Source organism: Oreochromis niloticus, linkage group LG6 (genome assembly GCF_001858045.2).
Source record: "Oreochromis niloticus isolate F11D_XX linkage group LG6, O_niloticus_UMD_NMBU, whole genome shotgun sequence".
Lineage (NCBI taxonomy): Eukaryota > Metazoa > Chordata > Actinopteri > Cichliformes > Cichlidae > Oreochromis > Oreochromis niloticus.
Window position 1 is genome coordinate 34,831,286 of NC_031971.2, and position 27,712 is coordinate 34,858,997.

The 27,712-nt window shown below is 41.0% G+C and overlaps 1 protein-coding gene across 1 annotated transcript; it reads left to right on the top strand.

Moving 5' to 3' along the window:
• Window positions 1–1,382: 1,382 nt before the first annotated feature.
• rnf38 (ring finger protein 38) lies at window positions 1,383–25,292 on the top strand. The gene is made up of 13 exons (XM_005470010.4): window positions 1,383–1,536; window positions 2,493–3,184; window positions 14,462–14,523; window positions 20,018–20,220; window positions 20,328–20,700; window positions 20,834–20,998; window positions 21,248–21,418; window positions 21,954–22,139; window positions 22,255–22,358; window positions 22,485–22,569; window positions 22,710–22,831; window positions 22,950–23,049; window positions 23,315–25,292. The coding sequence occupies exons 2-13, from the start codon at window positions 2,581–2,583 to the stop codon at window positions 23,375–23,377; spliced, it is 2,238 nt and encodes a 745-aa protein (XP_005470067.1). The 5' UTR covers window positions 1,383–1,536; window positions 2,493–2,580; the 3' UTR covers window positions 23,378–25,292.
• The last annotated feature ends 2,420 nt before the right edge of the window (window positions 25,293–27,712 follow it).

A 27,712-nucleotide genomic window follows, 5' to 3' on the forward strand; every position in this document is an offset into this window, starting at 1 on the left:
ATTACACCCACTCGCCATTTTCGTTATCCCCATCTCTGCTGTTTCCCTTCTTTCCCCCACCTTTCTCCCTCCGTCTCCCTCTCTTTCTCTTCTCTATCTACTGTGGCCTTATCTTATGAATATCGGTAGCACACTGGGTGAAAAATTGATCCTCCCCGCCTGTCTGTGGACGCTGCCACAGCGCATTAGCTTGCGTGTGATGTGTGTGTGTGTGTGTGTGTGTGTGTGTGTGGAGGCTTGCTGCTTGTGGGAGACACAGAGGGAGGAAGGGAGGAGTAAGAGGAAGAGGGGTAGGAGGGATATTTGCATATCATCAAAGTAGGAAAAGGGAGTGTAATGAGGAGAGAATATGTGTGTGTCTGTTGGGCGTATGTGTGTATTAGGCCTGTTGTTGATGGGTTGGGCTTCAGTATGTGTGAAATGAGAGAACAAGACCAAGGGAATAGGGTATAGGAGGTAAGATAGACTCAGATGGGGTTAGATGTGTTTGTGTGTGTGTGTGTGTGTGTGTGTGTGTGTGTGTGTGTGTGTGTGTGTGTGTCTGAGAAAGAGAGGACAATCAGAAAGCACATACAGTTTTTCTCTCACATGCCATTCTTCTTGCTCCCATACCCCCCCCCCCCCCCCCCCCCGCAAACATACACACACACACATACACACACAGTAGTTTTCATAAATATTTCAAACAGGGCATGTTCTTAACCTTTCACACGGCACCATTAAATGTTTTCCAAAAAAAGGTATAATGGTCTCAAGCTTCTGCAGCTGTGTGTTTGTTTGTTTGTTTTAACATTCAATCACATTTTTCTCCAGCTTATGAGAAAAAAATGCAAAACCCCGTTTTAAAAGTGAAAACTTTGGCTCAGATCTCATAAACACAGGCACTTAATTTATCCTAGTGGCCTAATTTATTTTAGATTACGGCTGAATCTGCCCTCCTCCCCCATTTTTCTATGTTTGTCACTATTTAATAACGTTCTAGTTATTTTTTTTCCTCGCTACTGTAATTTTGTAGCTCAAGTAACTTCTGCAAACACAGCAAATACTTATTTTTAAAGCGAACTTTCGGCTCCAAAGGAAACAGCTGCAATGGGTAGGCTTGGTATTTGTAAATAAATAATTTAAAACCCCTTTTAGTCTGCCTCTGCTATCCACGGCTTCTGATTTAACAGCCCTGCTAATAGATTGCCGAGCTTAAACCGGTTCGTTTCACCGGGAAAGTCCGGATTTTAAAATTGTATTTATAAAAACAAACTAAGATTAATAATTTTAGTTATTTGTCTGTGTTTTGTTGCTATCGGTGACTTGACCAGCATTGTGTGTGGGGGAAGCAACTACAAATGCACTCTGTTTTCTGCCGTCGATTGATCCAGTCTGGTGAAATCCGACTTGAGCGTTGACGGTCTGTCACATTTCACGCTGACACCGAGCGAACACTGGGCTCACACACTCGCGTTCATACACACTCACAGACAGGGCTCGCAATATTATCGACAGATCCGAGTTGGGAGTACAGTCGGGGAGAGCGCGTTGAAGGTAAGTTGTTAAAAAAAATACTCAGAGCAGGGGAAATAGACCCGGTTTCAGTGTTAGACACAGAGGCGGGGTCATTCCTTAAGATCCTGTTAATTTTAGCCGTGGTTCTTTCTTTGTAATTTTAGACCGGCCACTTTTAATCTTTCTCTCTGCGCTTTGCTGTTTGATTCCATACAACCGGGAAAACCCTACCGGCTCATCCCAACGCAGCGAAATCACCCGAATAAGTTTCTACATAACACCGTTTTGTTTTCTTACTATTAACCAAACATTTTAAAGCGCTTCGAGGCGTGGGTGGCTAGCTATGGGATTTTTCTCTGTGTTGGTCGGTAGAGGAGGAGGGGTTGGTATGGCTTGCCAAGCTAGCGAACGACATTACGCAGACTGGCTAAACAAGTTTAAATGGGGGTTAAAGTGGAGAAAGTTGTTTTAAAGTCGGTTCGGGGATAATTAGGATTCCGAGAAAGCGAGCTGGTGTGGTAACACTGTAGTTGTATAGTTAGAAGAAGCATAATAACGCCTTTACCACAGCGTGCTATGCGCACTAATGCTAGCATCGCCCCCAAACGCTAGCTTCCCGTCAGCTAGCGAGCCGTGGTCGTTGCTGTTGTGAAGTTAAAGCTGCTGGTGAGCCGGGAGAAGAATCGTATCCCTGTCACATTCATGTACATTAATTTTTTACATTCCCAAACAGTGTAATTTAGTGAAAACTTAAATATTCACAATAATTCACAATATTCACAATGTAAGCTGATGAACCTGTTTATGAAAGTTTTAGTACCAAACTACCAGTTAACTCAAAATTACAACACACGTGCATGTCAAAAGAAACTGATGGCTTTGACTTGTTTGTGTAGGTAGTCCAGCTTGGTGAATATTGTGATGTACAGTGTTAACAGAGTACCTCACAACTCGGTTGAACTCTTCGTAACTCATTGAATTTGTCATTTTAACAGTGTGTAAAAGCTGCTTCGGTGAGGGGAACGAGAGGAAAACGCAGGGAACAAAAAAGGAAAAGAAACGAAGGAAATCCCCCGAAAGGAAATGCCAATCGCAGCCGCTGGACAGCCAACGACTCAGGAGCCTCGAGTTTGCCCCCGGCTGCCCTCCACCCCGGAGCCTGTCCCTAAAGGGGCTGATTTATTCGACGAGGCGGGGGCGACAGAGTCTGCGGAGCGAATAGAGTACGGGGGCGCGGAGGGGGGCAGAGGACTCGGGGGCTATAGTTACAGCCAGAGCGGCGCGAGGGGCTTTGTACAGCCCGGATCTACCAACGGCTCTCCGCCGCAGTCCCCAGTAGCGTCCTCCTCTTTTCTCTTCCACTCCCTTCACCCCCACCAAATGACCATGGAACCTCCAAGGACTCGATCTCGCTCACGGTCTGGATATTATCAGTCCTGCGGTGTTGGGAATGGCAATGGAATGACCGGCAGCGCAGTTATGGTATCTAACCACCACCACCATCTCCACCACCACCACCATCATCAGCAGCAACTACATCCACAGCAGCAGAACGGTGCCGCTTGCGCACCACTTGGAACTCACAGCAGCCACTCGGAGAACCAGCAGCGAGCCCCAGGAAGTAACGCCTCTCCCGGCATTCAGAGGCTGTCTTCTGTTCCCGGAGCGCACCGCATCCCAGCAGCAGGTAAACGTCCCCACTTGTCATCGTCACTGGACGTGTATGTGGTTGTGTAGGTTTAGAACAAGAAGGAAAGGCGAGTCACACCTCCACTCAGAGTTTTAATTTCACACTGTGTGCGAGTTGAAGGGGCATAAGCGGAGGTGTTCTAATACCTTTCTTTAGAAGCTAACAGAGAGAGGGAGGGGACTGCCCTGGGGTTGGCATGACTGTAGTGTCTGTGCATGTGTGAACGCATTTGATGTATTTTAATTAGATGGGGTGTTTTATGTTCTTGCCACTTAGCTATAGTGTGGATGTGATACACAGTTAGCACATACAGTAGGCAAATGAAAAACAGCAGCCTGTGCTGTGGACTGGGGTAGCCTCAAGCCAGTTGAACTGCTGTGCATAGTTAACCAGACTGCATTTCTTTAGGCACTGTGGCATGTCTACTTTTAGTCAATTACACAAATATTGATGTAGCTAGGTAACAAGGCTTATAATGTGTACAGGCAAAATCTTTGACTAAACTAGGTATGGTCTGTTCTTTTTCAAAGCTTCTTGGAGTGAAAATTGTAGCTAGATAACCCAACTTGTTGGACTTGTGGGCTGTAGTGTGAAGTTGTGAACAAGAGTTAAAATATCCTCATATATTAGTGTATTGGTTCTCATTCATTTCATGTATGATATTGAATAGATCAATATTTAGTCAGCATTTACTGTTATAAATGCACATACACATACAAAAAAAAAAGTGCTTATGACGGAGAATCAGCTGACCAAAGTGGTAAACAATCTTAGCCATGGCCTCTGTTTTAACAGATATTTGGTTTCCGTCTGAGGTTGTATTCTGTTTCAAATGTTCTTTTCTTTTTTTTCTTTTCTTTTTTTTTATTCACAGCTACCTGGGTAACCTCTGCTGTGACGTTTTTGCTCCATTGCAAAGCAAACTTGGTTAGAGTATGTGTGGACTGGTGTTGGGTGTTAAATACATGTGAGGGCACTCTCACACAACACAGTGAGTGCAGTGTTGTGAACTTCATAACATAGAAGCAGCACAGCTAGAGTTTCACATTCACTGAAGCTATGGGAAAGTTTTCCTTTCACTAAAGCTAATAGCACACCTAACTGGCTTCACAGGTTTGAAAATGCTTCTGCAGTTGGTAGTATCCACGGGTGTTGTGGAAACATTTTACTAGTTGTTATTATTATTATTATTATTATTATTATTATTTTTAAAGAAACATTGTAACATTCTAAAACAAAATCCCCTTTTTATACAGTGACATTATGTAGTGGAACTTTTGTTTTATTATTTTTTTTTATTTTGCAAATTAATTTGAGTCATTGACATTAAAATGTAAGGACTCTGGGAAAAGCAGGGTTTAGGTTTGCTCTCATTACAGCAGACAAATTACTCATACCGATTCTACCTCTTGGGATATGTCTAAGACCGCAGTCATTTCTCTCACTAAGCAACTCATATATGACAGACGGCCTAGTTTTTTGTTTTTTTTTTTTCGTGGAGGTACTTACTTCTGCTCACCTCTTCGAAATATGTCCTCACTTGGGTACACCATCGAGATACACAGTGAAATGAAACTATTGAAGTCCATGGCTTGAGTTGCATATATAAGAGTAATAATGATGAAGGTGATGATGATTTAAAAAAACAAAACAAAAAACTGTCACATTTTAAACAGTAGGCGTTTGCATATCTGTGTACACAAAAAACTGAGCAGCTCTTTAGAAAGACTGGATTTACCTGTTTGGAAGACTGAGAGCAAGAACACAGCTGAACCCACATAAACAAAGAGAGGCCTCTTTTGAACACTCAGTCATTAGGTTGTCGAGGCAGTGTGTGTGTGTTACTTGTATACCTTTGTGTTGAGTTCCAAGGAAATAAAGTTGTGTCTCTGTATGTTTTTCTTAAGAAGGAACGAAGAACCAAGACAAATTAATAGGAATAAGAATAAAAATATAGACTAGTTTGCCAAGTCACAGTGTCTCACCAAACTGCTTCTAGTTATCTTCAGAGTTTATCGACCCACTGAGGCTTGCTGCCTGTACTCTATCATAGTAGCTTCGCTGTGAAATGGATAGCTCAAATCAATGGATGGAATGACTTTATTGTATTTCCATCCAAATTGATTTTGATTTAGAGGAGGAGGACCTGGGTAGAAATTCTATAAATTTTACCAACTTGTTGTTCAGACAAATTTCAACATGACATGACACCCAGAGCACACAAAAGAACAGGTACTCAGAAAGGCTACAGGTGGATGTCCACATTTGTGTTTGTACTTTACTCTCTCTTGCATTTGTGTAGGTAGATGATGAGTCTAACAGTAGAAAAAATGCACACATATAAAAGTTTCTTTCATTTAGTAGATACTGTAGTGTAAATATAATGTAAGCTATTGTTTTATTTCTATGTATTTTTAATTGAGTGCTGTTTACATTGTTAACTGCAGGAAGCAGGGGGTTGGGGTGTACTTTTATAGTTAAACGTACTCCTACAAGGGTAAAGCAGCTGGCTAGCTGGACCTTTCCCACCACTACACACCTCTTATTAAACCCTCTTTCCATTCTCAGAATAGGATTTGCTTGCTGGGAGAGAGGAGGGATACTTAATCCATTCTTCCACTGCTAGTCACCTGCATTGGACATGAAAGATAATGATATCCTGTACTCTTCAGTCCCCTCCCTACTCTCCTCTCCTTTCCCCTCTTTTCCACTCATCTCCTCTACTCTCCTAGTCCCCCGTTGTAATTGTTTTGCTCCCATTTTCCTCTTTGTGCCTTGTTCTTTCATACTTGTTTCATATTGTACATAGTGCAAAGGGTATTTTCCTCTTTTTTTATCTGTCATAAAGTTCACATGACTTTTTAGGAAATCATTATGTTTTCAGACTTAAGAGAGCTGATGTCTGCAAGACTAAGACTTGAGGTTGCAAAAGAGAAGCACAGAAAAGCTCTCAAAATGCTTAAGACTGCTGCCAATTGGTCCGAGTTGATAAAAACATCCTTTGTAGCAGCTGATATCTTACCCTGATTGCGACCCACCTCTGTCACAGTCTGTCCTGTTACTCACATTCACTTCTCCCTCCCGTCTGAATCAGTCAACCCTTTCTGTACCCCTCCGGTCCATTTTCTTTGGCTTCCTCCTTCACATTTGTCTAATGGAGGGATCGTTTTAATGGATTGCCCAAAGCAGCAGAGAGGCGGACAATCCTGCCACTCTACCTCTACCCCTCCACTCCACTCCTGTCCTCTCCATCCTTCTGTCTGTAACAGAAGTGGAAACATGCACTCTGTTTTTTTGCTTTCCTTTGTCTTGTCGCCCAGGCAACCCCCTCTAGTTTGAAGAGAAACTCTTTCACTTGGATTGACCAAGTAGCAGGGGTTCCCTGCTACTCTGTCACTCCAAATAAACAACAAAGCAGTCACTTTGGTCAGCAAGAGAGGATCCTTGGAATAGGGGAAAGTGACCTTAAATTAGCTCAGAATCTAAGGGAAAGGGCTCTGATCTGGTTTGGAAAAAAGGTGCTTCTGAGACTAAGTGTAAGAGAGAATGCCAAAGGGTCACTTAACTCCTGAAGAAAGGTCAGTATGAGGAGAGAAGAAGGAAGCCAATGAGTGAGCAAAAACTGCAATAGCTGGTTAAAAAACAAGTCAGTGGTGGGAATTTGTAATCATAGGACTGCATTAAGCAAGTACAGTGAACGAGTTTTAGGAAGGTCAGGTGCAGGCAGGGGATGAGGAAGGGGAAGATGATTAGGCTGAGACCAGGCAGTGATAACAAAAGGAAGATGTGAATAAATATAAGGAAGAGGGCTGTTGAAGAAACGTAGCATGTCACGGGTGCGGCCATAAGCAAAGCATAGACAGGAAGCATGTCTTTCTTGCACAGAGCAGTTGAGTGTGCAACCTGAGAGGAGGTGTGGATACTGAAAAAGTGTTGGAGGCATGAAGAGGCCAGAACAGTTGACTGAAGTCAAGACAAGCACTAACTTTGGGAATGTGGGTAAAGGTATGTGTCAGAAAGGAATGAATGGTGAGTGAATTAAGGAGGAGGATGGGAGGGAGGCATACTTTGCTCCTGGTGTTTGCATGTTGGCCTTCTGTTACTTTCAGTTTAATTGCATATGTCCACTGGATGTACCTTTTTGTTATATCATGGCTGCAAGCCTGTGTTTCCCCTTTTGTTGCGAGAAATATCCTCTTTTGTAAAATTCTTTCCTTGCTCATGTAACCCTTTCTCAGTAAGCTGTTGGGAAATGGCATATTATGTCAAGTTGTACTTTTTAAGTACTATGATAGGGCCACCATTAACCCTTAGCACAAGTATAAACCCAACCAACTTCATACAACTTCATGATTTATACTTTCTTATTCTCACCTTTGGAAATTTCTTTTTAATCTCAAATAGCTTCTGTTGCAATTCTGTGCCTCAACAGTTGAGTATCCTTATCTTTGTTGATCATTTCAACACTACCCCTCAATGTGTCCTTCTCCTTTTCCACCTCTGTTTGTCTTTGTTTTCACTGCTTTAACCAAGACTGCTCATTTACATGAACTGAATATTTTACTGTGCATAGTTGTAGATTGAAGTAGTAAGTTTGTTTTGGATGTTTTGTAAAGTGTAACTGTAAGAAAACCCTTCCCACCCCCAAACCTCTTGTGCAGGATAATCCACTTCTCTGCTGTCCGCACATATGCTGAGTGTTTTCCAAACATTCATCATTTTGCCAACATATGGCTAAAAGGCTACATCCATTGAAAATTCAGCGCTTCATGGAGCTGTATTTTGGCAAACAGGAACTGTTTAAACATACTGTGCATACAGATGGGCAGCAGAGAGGTGGAACACGCTGTAGGGATGGTAGAGAAGAGTCATTAAGATATTTCAGTGAACTATAAGCTTCTGTCTGTGTTTGTTTTGATACCCTTTCCTGCCACCTCTCAAGCGCTCATTGGTGAAAAAAAAACTTTAAAAAACTGGGAAACTGGGTTTTGTTTTGGGTATAAATATATATATATTTTTTAATTGCACTTAGGGTGTTTTATTGGTCAGAATGCGAAGATAATTTCATTTACTTATTTATTTACTCAGTAACTAGTTGGAGGTTTTTTGGGGCCTGTGAGATTTATACCTTCCAGCTTATGAAATAATATTACACTTTTTTCTTTTCATTTGAGATAAAAGATGTCCAGGAGGCTTAGTTTCACTTAAGTGAGGGATTGGAGCATATCCCAGCTCTAATAGGTAGAGCGCCAGGGTACACTCTTGATCCTGGCTTATAAATGATGTGTTAGTTGCCCCAAAGACAGAGAGCAAGCGCATTTTATTAGTAGCTATTTCCAATGGGCTCCTCAGAATGTAGTTTAAATAGTTGAGAGCTCACTTTGTGGCACTAGTGTCAAAATTTATGATGAAAAGTAGAGAATTAAGACAGTTATCACTCTCCTTTTCTGCCCATTACTTTCCCTGTCCTAATGCTGTTGCTTAGATGGCTTCTGTCTTTCACTGAGGGAAATGTGGAGAGGAAGACTGAAGACAGAAGGTAGAGTGAGAAAAGAAAACGAGTGTGAAAGAGCGGTTCGCTGTGTGCATTTTGTATTTTTATGAACTTGACTGACTTGGTGCGTCAGTGCACACGCCTTATTTACTTGCTGCCTGGGTGGGCTGGGAGCAGGAATGGGACTGTTAGAAACATGTGCATACAGACAGGATGACGTCACAGTCGAGCTAGAGACCAGCTTCATATCAGCCGCAACGCTATTGAGTTCTGAGACCACTATTTCTAACACATGTGCTTTCTTAAATTAATTATGAAATAAAACTCCTCTGCAAATATTTGAATTTTGAATTTTTTGGGGTCACAAATACATAATAGAAGAGCAGCATACTGGAGCGGTGTGACCAGGTTAATTTCCAGTGAGTCTCATACCCTGCGAATAGACTCTCAACTCCACTGGATTGGACCTGTTGGTGGTAGTACTGTCCTCTGTTCTGTAGATTCGGTTATATCGACATTATGGCTCCTGAACCAGTACTCAAAGTGGTGCGGGCTCTGTTTAGAAGGACAAGGGGCCAGCTGGTATGAGTACAGGGAGTATTGGGGCTAGTTGGTTAGCAGCATAAACTTTAAAAGCAAGAGCAAGAAAATTAATGGATGTAATAGTTCAGGCAGAGGGATTTAAAAAAGAAAAAAAAGAAAAAAGAAGTGTAGTAATGGAGCACCACTTTAGCTCAGTAGGTGAGCAGGCGACCACATGCCGCATGGAGTACAGTGGCTCGGGTTTGAGTCTGACCTGTATTGTAGTATAATGAAATGAAAGTCAGTTGCAAAGTATACTTCAGTGGGTGTTAAGTCAAATGGCATAGCACAGTAAAGTTTCTGTGTCTGCAGATCCACATTTTGCCATTATGATGTTGAAAGATACATAAGGTCAAAACAATACCAGCCTCGTCATAAAGAATGTACTTTATACATTTACACATCCAGTTTTAAACATTTTGTCATGTTGGAAGAAGCCATAGGCCATTTCTTGGACTGTGCTCATGTTTAAACTTAGCCTGTGTTTGAGCTCACGTAGACAGTACTGGGACAGGCATACTCACAAAAATACCAGACTTGCCTTTGACAGGAACTATGTTTACTAGCAATGTACTAGTTTAGAAAGTAGCTGCCATGAAATCAGTCACTTATTATTTAAGGTGAGCATGGAGAAACTTCCCCTTTAATTCAACAATGCAAAAAAAAAAAATCTCTGTGTTAACTTGTACATCTGTACGTAATAAATACGAATAAACAATGTTGATTTTTGAATGGATTACATTAATATTTGAGCTCAGTGACTCTTAATTTGAAAGAAACATGCTTCTAAACTTTTTTTTGTTTTGTTTTTTGGCTACTTGGGACTTTTGGTAAAACAAATATACACACACACACAAAGACATGCAAACTTCACCATGGCAGAAGTTTAAATCCAAAAACATTGAAAGATGCTTCAGCAAACACTATTTATTATACATACACGACATAATATTCTGATGTAGGCATGCAGAGATGAGGCTTCAGAAAAGAACATAGATGTGTGAGTTACTCACTGTTGCCCATATTCACAACAAGTTCGCACTCAAGTATGTTATGTGCAACCACCTGCACACGCTTGCAGACTGTGGGATGTAAATTTTCAGGCTTGAGAAGAAATGCAGGATGGAGGAGCAACCTGAAGGACTGCACACAAAAAAAGATAATGAGAAAGATAATGAGGAAGGAAATGTAGGAGGACAATGAAGTGGGAGAACAGTAGAATCCGACCCGTTTTTATACGTGCACACAGTCTTTTGCCATGAAGCGCGTGTGAAGCAGGTAATGGTTGGGCAAACGTTACATGCCCGCCTATTTTAAGCTTGGATATCAGCTTGTTACTTGACTGCTTTGCGCTAGGGTGTGAAGTGTGCTCTGACATGTGTTCAGGAGGCGGGGTGATGTGAGAGGTGTGCATATATGTGTGTGTGTGTGTGTGTGTGTGTTATACATATGTTCAGTTTTGCTTACTTTCTGTGAATGCTATGTAAATGGATACAAGTTCAGCAGCAAGCAGCGAGCCTTCTGTGGCTGGTTGTTACTGTTGAGCTGGTGATTTGTTAAGTAAACCCTTTGCTTATCTATCATCTATCCTTCCATCTATCATTTCTGTTCACCCACTCTCTCCTGTGTTTTTCCATTTGGACATGAAACGGGAAGATGTAGTTAAATAAAGATAGACGGTAAGAGAGAGGCTGATGGAGATCATGGATAGAGATGGTGCGATAGGGCAAGAAAAGGAAATGTGGGTGCCGTGCGATAAAGCTTCAGGAATATATGGGAGAGAGACAGGCCGGCAGATAGGGAAATAGATCGGTGGCTGGGAGGGATGGTGATGAAGTGATGGAGAGTGTGAGGAGGAGGAGGATGTGTAAGGAGGGTGTCTGAGCTGAGTGCAGGGGGGGAGGGAGGGATGAGAAGGGGAGGGAGAGGTGAAGGAAATGGATAGAAATAGCTGATGCACTCTGAGGCTTACAGAAAATCAATAGCAGTCAAGAGGGGAAGCCACAACCCCCACCCTGCTCCCTCTCTCTGGCTCTTCTCTCTTTCTCTCTCTCCCTCCACTCGTTTTTCTTCCAGCCCATGTCTGTTCCTGTCTCCCTTTCCTCCTCAGTGGTCTCACCTTTTCATGCATGTTTCCAGCCCTGTCCTCTTCTTCTGCACCTCCTTTTTGCCCTCTTCTTGTCACCCACACTTCTCTCCCTCTCTCGTTCTCTCTCCACCTTCACCCTCTCATGCCAACATTGTTGTGCTGGTTTTGTGAAACAAACAACTAAAGTCGATGGCAATTTTCTGCAGCCACGGGGAAGGTGGGGCCTGCAAACTATTCATTCTCCACATAGTTACTTAAGCTGGCATTGCTTGCAGTCATTTTTCCTTCATTTAGATAAGACCTTTTTAAATTTCACACAGCAAGAAATTGTTACTGCACACTCGATTCATTTTTTAAAAGTTTTTTCAAAAGTTTGTTTTGTGACTTTCAAGAAGAGAAGAGATGAATTGTGGTGCTCTAAAGCAGTACTTTGTGTCTTTAGTATTATAAGTCATAGTTTTTCATATCGTCTGCTTCACACAGCAGACATTTAATTGCCATAAAAACAACTCTCCATCATGATGCAGTCTGTTGACCTTATCATTCTCGCAACAAAATATCTTACTGTGTTCCACTTCCTCTTCTTCAGATAACTATGCAAAATGCAGTTTTAAACACAAAATCACCTGAAAGTTAAGTTTAGAAAACTTTGCAGCCTATTGCTGTTTTCCCACATGTATGTAAATTTTACTACACAAATACTGGTTTATTATGCTTTTAACCAGGTTGGCTGTTTTTCCAGGTAACCCTAGCTTGTCCCATCTTGTTTCTGTGCACTGACTACTTTATTGGCCAGACTGCTTTTGTTTTAGTCCATGATATTATATTCTCATGCTCATCGTCAGACCGACAGACTCCCAACTCTGCTATCTAGGACTGGTGCAGTTTTACCCTGGAAAATTGCTGTGAGCTGGGAGGGCCACTCAAACCAGTTGAAGAACCGGTTCATGTGCTGCTGCACCAAACTCAATGAAGTCTCCAGAGCAGAATAAGACTAACATCCCAGTCCAAAACAGTAAAGTTGGGCTATATCTGTATCTTTATTTATAATGGGAGACTTTCTGAGTAGCAGATGATTATATTACCCATTTCTTTGTCATAGACTTTTTACTTAACAGTTGGTGGGGTAAAGACAGTTTAATGTTCGACCTCATTGCTTCCTCACATTTCAAGAAAAGTTGAGGACTGCATTGGATTTGCGAAAATGACTGAAGACACAGGAAAGGAAGGTGATTCAAGAAGGTCACGTCATTTGCAGAGTCCGCGGCTTGCCAATGAAGGTTCATGTGACAAAGTCCTTCATACAGTAGTTCAGATTCCATGAAATCCATTTTGTACTGTCTAAAACCTCCTAGATATTGTCAAAGAATTTGCCATTTCCGTGCACATTGTAATTCATACTGCAAATCCCACCATTCGGCTTTCCTCGGGGCCCTAACAGCAGAACCACGATTGTGCGCAGTCTGTTCGTCCAACAGTGAACACGATGTTACTGCAACATTTTAAACCTGCTCTGTAGCTTCTGTGTTGTGCTCTATAGAGTGACTCTAACTGAATGACTCGTTTCTGAGTCAATTTACAGGATTCTGACAATGTGCAAGTGAGACCATATTCAGGGAGGGAGCTGGATTTTTGCCTATTGTGATCAGTGAATGAGTGTTGCAGAGACGAGCCGCTATGCAGCCGGCGAGCTCCCTGAATGCTTCACCAGTATTCCGTCCCAAATCATCTCAGTAGAAATAGCCTTTTAGCCTGGTTTTCACTACTCTAATATAAGCTTTACTTACTTCAACCTTTTCAATCCATTTATTTGTCCTGCTCTAGGGATTGAAGTATGAAAGGAAATGCTTTTTTAAGGACTGAGGAATTCAGTTGTGAAAACCTCACTCTGCCTCTTTCTGTCTCTTCCCCCCCTTTGTTGTCAGTCATAGCTTCTCTTCAAAGAGGCCGGCTGTAAGCAGGAAAAATCCCACAAACAAACAGCCGATAGGTGAAAAATTCTCTTTTTAAACACCTTTTTAAAAAATGTTTTATTTTTTTTTTTTTTTGGTGCATCTATTTCTTTTTACTTTAGATTTGTTCATTTTTATTGAAAAGGTGGTCTTGTCTGGAGTGCCCTTGGGAGTGCTTACCCTTGGTGTGTATACCACTGCCACCATCTGTGGTGAGGACGTCTCCGAACGAGAGACGTCCCCATGACAAAGGAAAAAATAAAAGCCAGAATAAATAGGAAAGACAATAAAAAGATGAAAGGATTGTTGAAAAACAAAAGAGTAAAAGTCTTAGCTGTGATGGAAGCAGCGGTATCATCAGAAAGCTTCTCTAATCCAGGATTACTGTGTTTATTTTGTGTGTGTCTGTTTGTGTGCGTGTTTTTTGCATGTGTGCCTACATCTACTGCCTGTGATGTGAGACAAGAGTATGCCATATGTGTTTCAGTCACTTTTTTTGCCGTACACACGGTCAGCAAGCGCTCTCACAAACAAACATGTTGTCATTGTTTTTTGCTGCTGTGTATAAAGTCTTATACAGTGGGTTAGAACAATAACAACAAAGGGATTAAATGGAGATAATACAGAGGTCTCCAAACAATGATGGCTCTAATGTCAATAACCTCAAAAGGCATTGCTTTTATGTTGTAGTTTATATTGTAAAATAATACACAGTACACTGCAGAAAAAAATATTTTCATGACAGTGTACATGAGAAAAACTGATGCCTATTTGCGCTGTATTTTTGGGGAAATGAGCTGCTTCTGTATTTTTGGATGAGAAATACATAGAGAAACTTTTTAGCTTGGCATGATGATGGTTGTCCAAATACAGTTTTGTTTAGTTAAACTTATCAAGCGCAGATGATGACGATTTCTGGGCAATTTTAGACTTTTTGCTGTATTTTTTGCATCCAAGTGGGTCTGAGTGGGGGAAAAAGAGTTGTAGGAGTGTAGAGACGGCTTAGTAAGGATGTCTGAGTGCCCTCCATTTGTTGTGACCATGCAGGGGCATCAGTTGTGACCTTCAAATGGACTTGAAAGTGGTATAATAAGGAAAAACTACTCATTTCGAAAGGTTTGTAGCAAGCCTTACATGTTCTTTCCTTCTTTGTACAGGAGCCTCTGGCGGGTCCTACCACTGCCACCCAGACCATGCGTATGGAGAGGAGAGTGATAAGGTAAGAAAGACATTTATCAAAGTTTTCACAGAATTTCTGCAAAATGGAAAAACTTTTAAAATGTATCGGTTTAATGACCCCTCTCCCAGAGATGAAGCTTTAGCTCTGAGAAGTGCTTGATGGTGTTTAGTATTCAGCAGCAGGCAATGAGGCTTCTTGTGTAGACATTTGCCTCCAATTGCCTCCTTGAGAAACTCAAACAGCAATGCGTCTGCTTTACATTTCATAAATGCTAAAGTATGTTAAGAGGTGGTACATAACTGTATGCACATTATACATCTATGAGAGAGGACTGCAGATTGTTGTTTAAGTTCATTCTTTAGAAGTAGTTAGGCTGTCATTGTTTCATGCGTTTGTTGTTTACTTTTGTGTAACGAAGCATACCATACCATGCTTTTGAATAAACAGCTGATGGCCAGTTGTTTACAGCAGATTAATCTGATTACTGGATATTGCATTTAACCACTTGCCGTTATTTGCAGTGATTTCACTAAACACAGTTTCCCTGTCTGTTAAGAGTGCTTATCCTTTTTGTTTCAGAAACTATATGTTTGCATTTACAAGTTTAAAAAACAAAACAAAAACCTTGTGTGTTTGTGCGTGTGCTTCTGATAATATTTCAGTATACAAGTGTACTTCAGTAAATGATAGTCATCATCACAAGTGAAGTTGTGTGTTAAAAGCTAACAGATGAAGTGGAAAACGGGTAAAAAAGGAGGAGAGGGGAGACAGGATGCTGAGGAAGGTGTTGCAGAAAGCTTGGAGGAAAAGAGGGGAGGGAGAGAGGCGAGGCCAAAAACAGGGAGGGGGTATTGCTAATGATTTCACCTCCAGCTGTGGAACTTGGTTGGAGTGAGAGAAGCGAAAGGAGGGGAAGGAAGGGAGGAACAGTGGCAGAGGAAACAAAATGGGCTTTGAAATCTTGTTGATGGAAAGAAAATAAGTGGGGGAGGGAGAAGTGTTTGAGTGCTAGTGGGAGCATGTCTGCAAAATATTAATGAATCTGTAAAAGCAAATGACCATATTTGCTCAGTGTGCAAATTCGTGAACAGATTCTCATGCCAGGAAAGAGAAACCTGGTCTCTATTGTATTTTTTTTTTTTTAGGTTTGTATTTTCATGCAGTCTCTGGGCCTCTCTTTTATTTTGGTTCTCAGCAAAGACAGTGAAGCCACAACAGCTGTTGGCCAGAGTTGCTATGTGTATGTGGGTGAGAGTGGATACATGCATACCCCAAATGTGGACATGGTGAAAGAGAATGTGGAAGGGTGTGTCTGCACTTCTGCTTCAGGATGTCTGTCCACCCTGGTCTGTGAACATGCTGTGGATGCTGTGAGAAGGAATGGGAGGATGTGTGAGCCTTAGATGGATTCACAGTTTTTCCAGACATGCTGTAGTCAGTGTGTCAGTTTGCTTGTTTGTGTCAGAATGTTTTCTTATCATATTTTCTATCTAGCTTTTGTTTTTGGACCAGATGTGTGTGTCTGTTTATAAGTTCACAAGTTCAGGCACTCAATTAGAACATGAGGCCACATTATAACACATTGCTTTGGGACACACACACACACACACACACACACACACACACACACACACACACACGCACTCACTCCTTTGTCTGGCAGTGCTCCCCTCCCTCTAACGTGGGTAGACAGGCCCATCAAACTTTCATAGTAATGGGCAATAGTCTGCATTTGTTAAGATGTGTTTGTCCTGTCTAAGAACATTTTTTGGCCTCATATTTTAAGCAAGGGTCTGAGACAGGGCAGGCAGACAGGGAAAAACCAGGGGGCACATGAAGAGGCGATCATAGATGGGTTTAGATTATCTGATGGAAGGAAAGGGGGGATGGTAGGAGGTTATTCAGAAGGGTGGGGAGAGTCAGTAGAGGAGACTGGCTTAGATATGAAAATGGGCACAGTAGATGTCCCTAGGGTTTTGGGGTTGGGGCGAGGCTGGTAGAGAGGTTGTGGGGTGTTGGGTTGGAAGAGAGGAGCTTAGTGTCTCAGAGTGGGGTGGGGGTGGACCGCTAGTGCCCTCCATCCAGTGCCGTAATGGGCATATTGTAGTATCTTCTGCTGGTTTTGATAAAATGAAATGGAGAAAAGCTTATTTTTCATTTCTTATATAACAAATAACCTATTTTCACAGTTTCACTCTGATTCCAACTTGAACTTCAACATATGTTGTGTTGCGTTCAAGTTTCCCGAAAGAATCTCCTGACTTTTAAATGTGATTAAAAATGTGTTTCAAAAGCAAAGCAGTGGGAACAAGTTTAATTTGTTGATGTGTACTTCATATATGCCAAGTGTCCATCCTAAAAATAAAAAAAACTTTAAAAACACAGATTTTAGTTTCAAAAAACAATCTGGGATTATGTTTTAGTCTGGACAGCAGGCAGAAAAGACTTACAAACGTTTCTGTTTGAGTCATGTGTGCTTACTAAATTGGGTCAAAACATTGTAGCTAGGCATTTCATCCTTATTGTGTGGGTATTTTTTTTTGCCCCCATTGCCATTGCTTCCTGTAGCGATTGATGATGCTTATGGTACTGCTTGAATAGATTGCCATATTTGCTTTGCAACTCCTCATCTTTGGTCCAGGTCCTTTCTTTTTGTACCATTGCTTTTCGTTCATTGCAGTTCTATAAGCCAAAATCCCTTTTGTCTTGTTTACACTGTCACAAGCATACCCAGCGTGTATGTGTGTCGTCATTTTAATATGCCCTCATAGCCATGTTAGTACAGACAAGAGATTATTTGTAAAACTCTAAAACACTACTAGTATGTACAGAGATTTGTTTTAAAATGAAAACATATTTGTGTGACTGAAGTCTTAGTCCTCTCTTCATGTCAAGGCTCATAGTTTTATTTGTTTAGTTTGTTTCGAGTTCGCCTGTTTGACGAAAGAAAATTTCATACTTTGAAGATAAATTGAATCCATTACAGCACTGAATACGAGATGTGTTCTAGACAACGGCTTACAGAGTAGTAAGAATACAAAAACAAGACTGAAGCAAAAGCCATCTCAATGCGCCTTGTCCATTTTATTCATGTATTTATTTTTCAAAATGTTTAGTTCATTCCTCCTTACCTGTCGAAGAAAACCCTTAAAAATAGAGATCTGAATGAATTTTAATCAGCGGATAAGGCAGGAAAGGATTTGCTCAGCTATCACTTGGCTTCAAAAGAAGTTACAACAGACTTGCTTGTATTCTGTTTATCTTGGACCCAAATGATAAGGTGTATGGTGAGTCAAATAACATATAAAAAATTAAAGAGGCACACCCAAAGGTGTTGTGTATAAACCTCACTGCCATCCACGTTTTTTTAATCATTTGGGATCCGAGGGGCCCTGATGCTCTCACGTTGCTTTAGCCGTTTGATTGGACAGATTCAAATACCAAAGTCACACTCATTTCTGTATTTCTATTTTTTAATTTATATATTTTTTCATCAAATATCTTTCCTTCTTTCCAGTCCTCTGATATAATATACATGCAAAACTAAAGAACGCCATAGTTGATGTTGGGGCTGGGCAGAATAGAAAAAATGTTGATATATTGGGTACCAGTTTATGTAATATTCAAGAAATGACTATTCTAAATAACAAATATGCTTAATGGGGGGATTACGCAGGTTACCATCTACATGTGTTTTAAATTGACTGCATTTGAACAGGACGGTGTGCACAAGTTTACTCTAGCCTAGCTTCTAGCTGCTAACTAGCTTTTACTGTACAGACCAGCCCTCCAGTGATGAAAGGCAGAAACACTGTTGTAACTAGGGATGGTAAAGAACTAACATATTACTGTAATCACGCCTGCACACTATTTCATACAAATTCACTGGCATTTAAATGGTGCTTTTCTAGTCTTATTGATTGATTATAGAAGATGCATTCGCACACACATTCATGCAGCACCTTAAGTGTCTATCCCCCCCCTCTCTCACACACACACACACACACACACACACACACACACACACACACACACACACACACACACACACACACACACACAATGGATACATGGAGGAGAGCAATGACATGTTCAATATCTTGTGAAAGCACACTTTGACATGCAGACTATGAGTCGAATCACCAACATTCTGATTAATGAAAGGGAGCTGCCCAATAAACTGTTGTTTTTTTTAAAGGTATTTGTATTTATGGTCAAACTATTTAAGTTCAAAACTGCGGCCTGCATCACCATTTCTGTTAAACATATCGAGATGTATGGAGATGACTTTTTGTTATCCTTGTTGCCTGGTAGTAGTTATTGTTTGCCTTTCCCATAAACTTGTCGAGCCCGGGTCACATTCAATATTATGGGCAAGCCATTAGTGTATACTCTGTTTGGGCCTGCAGTCAGAATACATTTTGTACATTTTTTTTTTTTCTTTCTCGAACAGCAGAGTTTGCCTCTAAAGAACTTCAGAAGCTATTGTTCTTTATAGGCTGTAGAACTCAAACGGTGGCAGCTGCCCATGTGTGAATGTGAATTTGCGCATGTCTGCAGGCGTTTCCATAACTGTGTGTGTGTGTGAGTTTCTGCAGTCTGCTCTCCAGCTGTTTCCTGTTAGCTATCACACTGCTCTCAAGGTTGCTGAGCTGTGTATGTGTGTGTCTGTGTGTATGTGTGCTAAAAAGTCACAGCCGCTGAGTCATTTTTATCACACTTTAACAACGTGTCTCTCCCACGAAGAGGGGAGCTGGAAGCAGGGATCAAATAAGTAGAAAGGGGGGGGGAGCATTGAGAGGGTAACTATGGGGAAGTGTGTGTGTGTGTGTGTGTGTGTGTGTGTGTGTGTGTGTGTGTGTGGTGTTTCTTAAAGAATCCATGTGTTCTTCAGAGCACAGCAAAGGTCCTCGTAAAAGAGTGACTAAGAACTGACACATGGATATGTGTGTGTTCTTGCCTCACCAAGTGCTAAGCGTGCGAGTCACTGTTTGACAGTAAGTGAAGTGACTCACAGATGAGTTGGTAGGATTGAAGCGGTGTATAACTTATTAGTCAGTCTAAACCTGGATGACTAATAAACTGAGCTATGTGTCTGTTTTTGTGTATGTATCGTTGACTTTTTTTGACTTCGCAAGAAAGAATTTGTCAAGCTATCCAATTTAGGGAGTGTTCTCATAATTCGCACATGGGCTTGTGAGTGCTTGTTTTGTTTGCATTTCCTCGCGCCAAGAGGAAGTGACTTTCAACCCTCAGGGCCTTCGAGAGCTGGTGGTGTAATATGCTTTCTTTCACAGATGCACGCATGCAAAGTATGTAAGCTCGCATGGAATATACACGAAGTACCGTTTGTCACAAAGGAACATAATGTCTAATGTGATGGTATGGATTGTAGGCTAGAGGGACTGAAAAGCATGCTGAAATTGATTTATTTGATATGAGTTCTATGGGTCACTGACCACAATATCCATTCCCTCTCTCCTCTTCTCCCCTCTCCCCTTTCCTCCTCCGTGTTTCACCCCTCCCTCTACAGAGTGAGGAAAGCCCCAGTCCAAAGCGCCAGAGGCTGTCCAGTCAGTCCGTCTTGGAACAGCTAACCTCATCTGCACCCCCACCATCCACCCCTTCTCCTCCCATCCGCCCCTGGGAATCAGGACCCCAAAGTCGGAGACAGTCTCATCCTCACTCACACTACCACCAGGAGAGATGCCTCACTCCTGCCCGGCACAGACGCAGGTAAGGTGGCAGTTTCCAGATTTTTATTTATTTATTTTTTTACAGTTCCACTATTACAACTTACCTCAGGGTCTGTGATATAAAACTGTTATTCTTCCCTTTTTTAGTCCACCAGCAAGGCGTCAGCGTGGCCGTCTCTCCAGACCCTCTCGCCACCTGCCTCCTCATCACCACCCCCCCACCCAAGGCCCCATATCTCGTCTGTCACCATCCGAGCTCCAGGATGAAAACTACCACCACAACCCCCATCCATCCACTCCGCAGACATACCCAACACACACTCCCAGCGCCTACGGTCAGCCTCCCACGTCTGGGGGTGGAGGGGTAGGTTCAGAGGAACCCCGAGCTTTCCATCCCCCCAGCCTATCATCGCGACTACTGCACCCGGCCACTCACCACCATCACCACCACCATCATCAGCAACAGCATCATGCAACGCAACAGCAACAAGGAGCCATGGTTATGGATTTGCATGAACAGGTGAGTCTGCAAATATTTTATTTTCTGTGGAAAATGATAGAAAGGGGTGTGTGTGTGTGTGTGTGTGTGTGTGTGTGTGTGTGTGTGTGTGTGTGAGAGGCTGTACTTCAACTGTGGTGTGATTTCTCATCAGCTGCAGCAGGGCACTGTACCTGTCTCCTACACGGTGACCCCAGTCCCTCCTCACGGTCTCACAGCGCCTTTGTGTAGCAGTCAGCATCTTCCACCTACCTGCTCCTCACAACAACAGGTCCCCGCCTGCAGCGTGGTCTTCAGCACTGGACAACACTACCACCCGGTGAGAGGCATAAAACAGTGTAAAAGTTAGTAGGAGTGTGTGGGTTTCTTTGTTGATTTGAAAAATAAAACACTTTGTACTGTGCAGTTTCTTTAAAAGAAAACTAAAGTGAGCAAAAAAACTGTGCCAAAACCTTTCCCGTTTGAGGAAACTAGTTAGTTTTCTCAGTTGTGGCTGCCACCTTGTGGTGAGACTACATATTACAGTGACCCCCATTTTATTTCTCTCTTCTCTTCCACTCTCTTCCAGATGATACAGGCATGTTCAGTGCAACATTTGCCGGTGCCCTATGCCTTTCCCTCACTGCTATCCAGTGATCCTCAGTTCCTGCTTCACCCTCCACCTCACATGTCTCACCACCCGCCCCACCTACCCACACCCGGACAGTTCCTGCCTTTCCAGACACAACAGCCGCGTTCGGTATGTGATCAGCTTTACTGGCAATGACCTATATTGCTGTGTGCAATACATGCAGTGACTTACATCCGGTTTCATAAAGACTTTAAACAGTGTCAGTGCTAGTCAAACACAGGTGTGTTATTTGCCCAAAGTTGCTGTTGCTGTTTGTTATACTAAAGGTAGAATACAAGAAATGTTGCTAAAACTAGACTAGTATATTTATTTAATTTGTCCAAGTGTTTTATTTAGCTACAGATGAGAAGTTATAGAGTAAATTGGTGTTCTTTTCTGTTTGTTACATTTTATTTTTTTCTTCAAGTTACAAATATTACGATTTTACATGTTAAATGTCTTAATGCGTCTCTTTAAGAGTAGTTGAATCATTGGAGTTACAACTTTTAATATTAATAAAACTGTCAAGCCATCAGTTATAAATTGTGTTATTAAAATATGCTGTTTTGTGATTTTGCTGAAATCTCCAAAGAGAGAAAAAATAGGACAGCAAACATGTCTAACCCACCATAACGCCTGGCATGCTTTCGTCATTTAATCGCAGCCCTTACAGAGGATTGAAAATGAGGTTGAGCTTCTGGGAGAGCAGCTTTCAGTGGGTGGAGGTTTCAGCTATGCCCACCATCACCATCACCACCATCACCACCAGCCGCCCTCTGCTCTGGCGCCTTCAACACCGCTCCAGTTCCTTTCACACCACGACCCCCTGTCACAGGAGCTTTTTACAGTGGTGAGTAGATTTGTCAAATCAAATGTTCATTTACGTTACAATGTGTGATTTTTGTAACATGAAATTTTTAACCATAGTGTAATACATTTTTTCCATCTCTTTTGCTCTGTCTTAGCCCTATCCTCACTTTATGCCTCGGCGATTCACAAGCCGGCGTTACCGTTCTCAACAGGCAGTGCCCCCATCTCCCTACCACCCCAGCTTCCTGCCTTACTTCTTGTAAGTTCCTTCCTAAAAATAATTCTGTTGGAACTACGTGGCTGAATTTGCAAGAGATCTGAGTGTACCTCAGGATGGTGATAAATGCAGTGTATTAAACTTCTTCATACTCTTCATCCACCACAGGTCCGTGCTTCCTATGCCTCCAAATGTGGCCCCTGCTATCAGTCTAGAACTGGATGTGGATGATGGAGAGGTGGAGAACTACGAGGTAGAACAAACTGCTGTCGAGCTGTCACATTTTTCATTTTGTTTGAAAATACTGCAACATAGAATCAAGCGACAGTTAATAAGATGGCATTATTTTGTTGTTTTTTTTGTAAACATGTCCTTTATCTTCGAAATCTTCAGGCCCTGTTGAACCTCGCAGAGCGTCTGGGAGAGGCCAAGCCCAGAGGTCTAACTAAAGCAGATATAGAACAGCTTCCATCATACAGGTTCAACCCCAACAACCATCAATCTGAGCAAACACTGTGAGTACCTTTTTGCGTGGATTTTCTTTTGTTTTGTGAGCAGTTGCAGGTGTTTGCGCAATTTAAAATGTTAGCCCAAGACCATGTTTAAAAAAAGCTCCTAACATTTGTCTTTCAGGTGTGTGGTGTGCATGTGTGACTTCGAGTCACGCCAGCTTCTGAGAGTATTACCCTGTAATCACGAGTTCCACACCAAGTGTGTAGACAAGTGGCTTAAGGTGAGTGAAGGCATTCTTTTATTAGGATAACGGTAATAAATTCCACTGAGGTTGTGAAGCTCAGGCAGAGCAGTCATGGCACAGCAAATAATTGTGACAACTGAACTTCCAAAAAGATATTGCCTCACTCATGTTTAAATCTAGCAGCCTGCATTCTCCTGACTTGTAAATCACTTCAGTAAACAGAAAATTTACACACTCTATTTGCTGTGCTGTTTGTATTTGGTACATTAATAATTTAGGTTCTTCATTTATTTTTTTTCAGGCTAACAGGACCTGTCCTATCTGTCGAGCCGATGCCTCTGAGGTACAACGGGACTCTGAGTGACCTCCTATAAATATCCACAATCTCTGACTCCCTGTTGGATGCACCAACCAATCAGTGAACTTCCTTACCCCTTTACCACAAGCCTTTGCTTACACATAACTGGGACCAGTGCTCATTAATCCTTCACTCTATCCCACCAGACACTGAATGGTAATTCTCACCTGGGATCAGCATTTATAGAAGTGTGGAGACTTTTTGCTGACTCGTGCTTACTTTATCACTGGACTTCATAGGCCTTCCATTTTTGGACTATTAGACCCTGCTACCCTGCCTTCTTCTGATGGTTAATGCTCACTATAAATGGCCTTTAACAACACACCCACGACACAGTGTCATGTGCAGGTGGACATATATGTACGTATTTAAAAAAAAAAAAAAAAAAAAAAAAGGCATTATGAACCCTTCTGAATTGTGAACTGTTAAGTTCTGGTAATGGAGAGAAGAAAAAGCTTATTTGAAAACCACCTGTATAGTTGTACTAACAAACACTGAGGGGGAAAATTGGCAGTCCAAAGATTATATTTTCGTTATTGTTCTTCTGGTTATAATTAAGCAATCCCATTTTTGGTGTGCAGAGACTGTCCTTTTTAACTAGACTCATTATAATTGTGCAGCAGAACGAGCCAGTTTAATTTCTCTGTGTGTATTCTTGCATTCCTTGGTGTCAGAGCAGTCTGTATAGGGTGAAACAAAGATACTGTACACTGTGTGACAAAGAGTGAGCTACTTTGGAACAGTGAAAAAATACACTTTATTTTCTCTATCCGAGTGTCTGTGCGCAAGTGTTTTTTTTCAGCAGCGTGAGCCTTTTCACTTGTGGGGATGTGAGTGTTACACCTCCTGTAGAATTTATGCAGCCCATGTGGTACAGTGCATTTACTTCCTAAATTGTTTCCACTCTACTTCAGATTGATTTAGACCCAGTGAAGGTCAAGGGTAACTTCAGATCTTCACAACCAAGGTTCTTGGGAAGCTGACAGTGCTTCTGTGTCATATTTCCATCTTTCTTTTTTAAACCACACATTAGACCTTTGAATCTACATCTGTTCCTTCTTCTCTAAAACAAGTATAGGTTCAGTTTTTTCCCCTTAAAAAACAGAAAATATATTTATCAACATCTCAACATGGTCACTAAGCTCCTCCTCCAAGACATATTTGATGAATATGGTTGAATTTATTAAAACTCAACAATTTCATCAATCCTCAGTATATTATAATTTTAATGGGAATATGGTATTTAAAATGTGACTGTCTGTTTTTGGTACCTTTCTATAATTTTGGCAGGTAGCGATTCCAGTGTTTTCCCCATCACTCACGGGGAAGAAGTTTAAAGAGTCTTATAAGGTCACCGTTAAATCTACTTTGGTTCACTGGTGGATTTTTCACTTCAGCACTTTAATATGTAGATTTATGACCTATACACACTCTTTTTATTCTAAGAAAAAGAAGCATTAGTGCATAAAAAATACAGATGTTCTTCAAACATCATTTTCCAGTATTTACTACACCCTCAATATATCAGTTCTTTCAAATTCCCACAGTTTATTTCCAAAGTTGTTTATTCTCTGTATCTTAATGATCATCAGTCATGATATAACTAATAAACCTCAAGCACATATCAGGCTTTCAAATGTAAATCCCAAAAGGTCAATATTTTGAAAATGACAAGCTAACATAGGCCATAAAAAGTAAAGAGGAAGTTCAGTGCGGCACCTGCAGTGTCTTCCATCTGACATGCCTTTTTATCCAATCGGATTTTCTCCTGGTAGAACTCGCATTTCTTCACTGTTGCCACATCAGATGGAAACATTAATTTAAAGTGGATTTCTGTTTTCCAGAATCTGAGAAGAACATTGGTTTATACAAAACACTTCTTCAGTGTTATCAGACGTTTTTAAAAAGACAGCAACTCTTATTTAAACAATGGGAATCAATGTTTTTCTTTTTCATTTCTGTACGCATCCCTTTTGTGTCTTAGGATCGTTTTGTGTTGGACAGTTTTTCGTTGCTTGGTACACTAGCAATTACCTCAGTCCCACTATTTATGTCTTTTCAGAAAATGGCACAACCAGTATGCTTAGTGTGCATCTGTTCATTTTCCATGCAATTTGTTGGGTTGTTTGATATATATTCCTTTAAACTCTATGAAACTTTCATTAAAGTGGTGTCATAGTAGTTTCATTATGTATTATATCTGTAACCAAAATCGTTTGAAGGTCTGTTGATGATGATAATGAAATTTTTAACAAACATTTGTACATTTTGTATGAGAGTTATTACTAGTAATACTTTATTAAGTAGTGCAATGATTTTTTTTTTTTTAATCCCTTACCCTGTCTTTTGGATTTCAAAAGCTGGTTCAATAATAAATGTATAACATGCTCTTCTAAAACACTGTGGTTTCATTACTCTTTCCTCAGCATTTTGTTTCCTTCATCCTATAAATTATCATCTCCAATGAACTGTCCACATAAGTGAAGTGCTTTTTACAACAATCCTCTTGGTGGCAGTGCAGTTCTGCAATCCAGGTAATCCTCCCGGCTGAGCCACGTGACTTCTCACATTTACCATAGACGGTGCTTTCTTGGCCTTGGAAATGTTAGTTTCTTTTTTTCAGGGGGTTAATTTAAACCTTTGCTTGGGCAAGGTTCTGGTCCTAGGGTCCTGTGAGTAACAACACAGATTTCTTTTCTTGTTCTACGGTTTTTAAAATTGTATTTCTTTGCTTTTATAGGAGTCTCCCTAGTCACGAGTAATTTGAGGATTTAAAAAACAAAGAAATAACAACAGCAAAAAACCAAACAAACAAAACCCTCCGGATCTAATGAACATCTGAACACCTTGTAACTTCTATAAGGTCTACATATTTGTGAGCACTAGCTTCAAACTAGCTGCACTTGCTGTACACAGCTCATTTAAAGGGTGGTCAAAGTAACTCAAGTACTTTGGCCATCCACGCTCCTGTTCGGTGTGACATCAGTTGACTATTTTGGCTGATTTGTTACCTCTTTACAAAAAATAAAATGGAGTGCATCCGAAGCTTTTGCGGAAAGTGCTGGCATTCTTGTATCCACAGAAGAAATGTGTTAACCCTTTTAAGTCTGACAGGTGTTTTCCTGGGTAAGTGAAAACGGTTATTTAATTACTGCAATTAATGATAGCGACAGCTGTTGACCAGTTATGGTCATAAACTGTATATGGGCAAAGCTAATGCTAGCTGGCTATTAATTTTCCTACAGTATGCTAAATCCCGAAGTTTATAATGGGTCTTTGACTTATGATATGAAGTATCTTGAGGTCACTTCTATACACTGGCTTTATAAAGTAAATATTTAAAGCTGAACTGCATTTGAACATTCCGGTTGAAGTTATTTTGAGAACACTAACAAAAAAACTTTAACAGCACTTTTAAATATAAGTAATAAAGCAGTTAGCAATTGAGCTAATATAATGCTAATTTAGCTACTTGTTAAATTTTACTAAAACGGTAATAATGTATAGCCTTAGCAGGAAGGCAACAGGGGCTTAAAAATATTTCAAACAGGCTTTGGGTTTTAATGCACCTTAAATTCTTTCAGAGTGGATCTAGTTCATTCCTTGATTTGAAGTTGATTTTGGAAGTTATGGGTGTTAACTGTTAACTAACAGTGAATTAAGCTAATCAAACTTCAACCCATTAATTGTGGGGTGATGAGCAAGATTGTGTTGGGTCTTTCTATATACAGGGGGCTAATGCTATGAGAATTTACGTTTTAATAAGAATATAAAACTTAAAAAAATGAACACAGGTGACTGTAGATGACAAATGTGGCATTTGGTATGTTAAGGGCTATTTGAGTGCAACGAACACAGCTCCTTTATTGTAAATACCATAATAAGGGTGTAAAACAAAGCTAGAATTCGTTCTTGTGGATTTATGTATTCACCTTTTCTCTCTATCTAATTTTTGAATATGGTGTTACCTGTTTTTTCACCTGGTGTTCTATCTTGCAGTCATAGGTTCAGTAAGGAGGCTTACATAAATGATCACATTTCGTTTTGTAGCCACACATTTCCTTTGAAACTCAAAAGATCTACATAGCTTAGGATTTGGTTGTGACCACCAAATCAGTGTAGCATTTAAGCAGCAAAAATTGTGACACTTTAACATGCACATGGCCCATGATGACATTATTCTGTGTTTTCTTCAGTCATTGAATAAAACCCAAGCTTTATGAACCTGGATGAGCTACATTGATGACTTTAGAAAACTAAAGCCATTATGTGGCCGATCAATAAACTGAAAACTGTACAAGTGGAGGGGAAAAAAAATAGTTGCTGCAGCTATTTACAGCA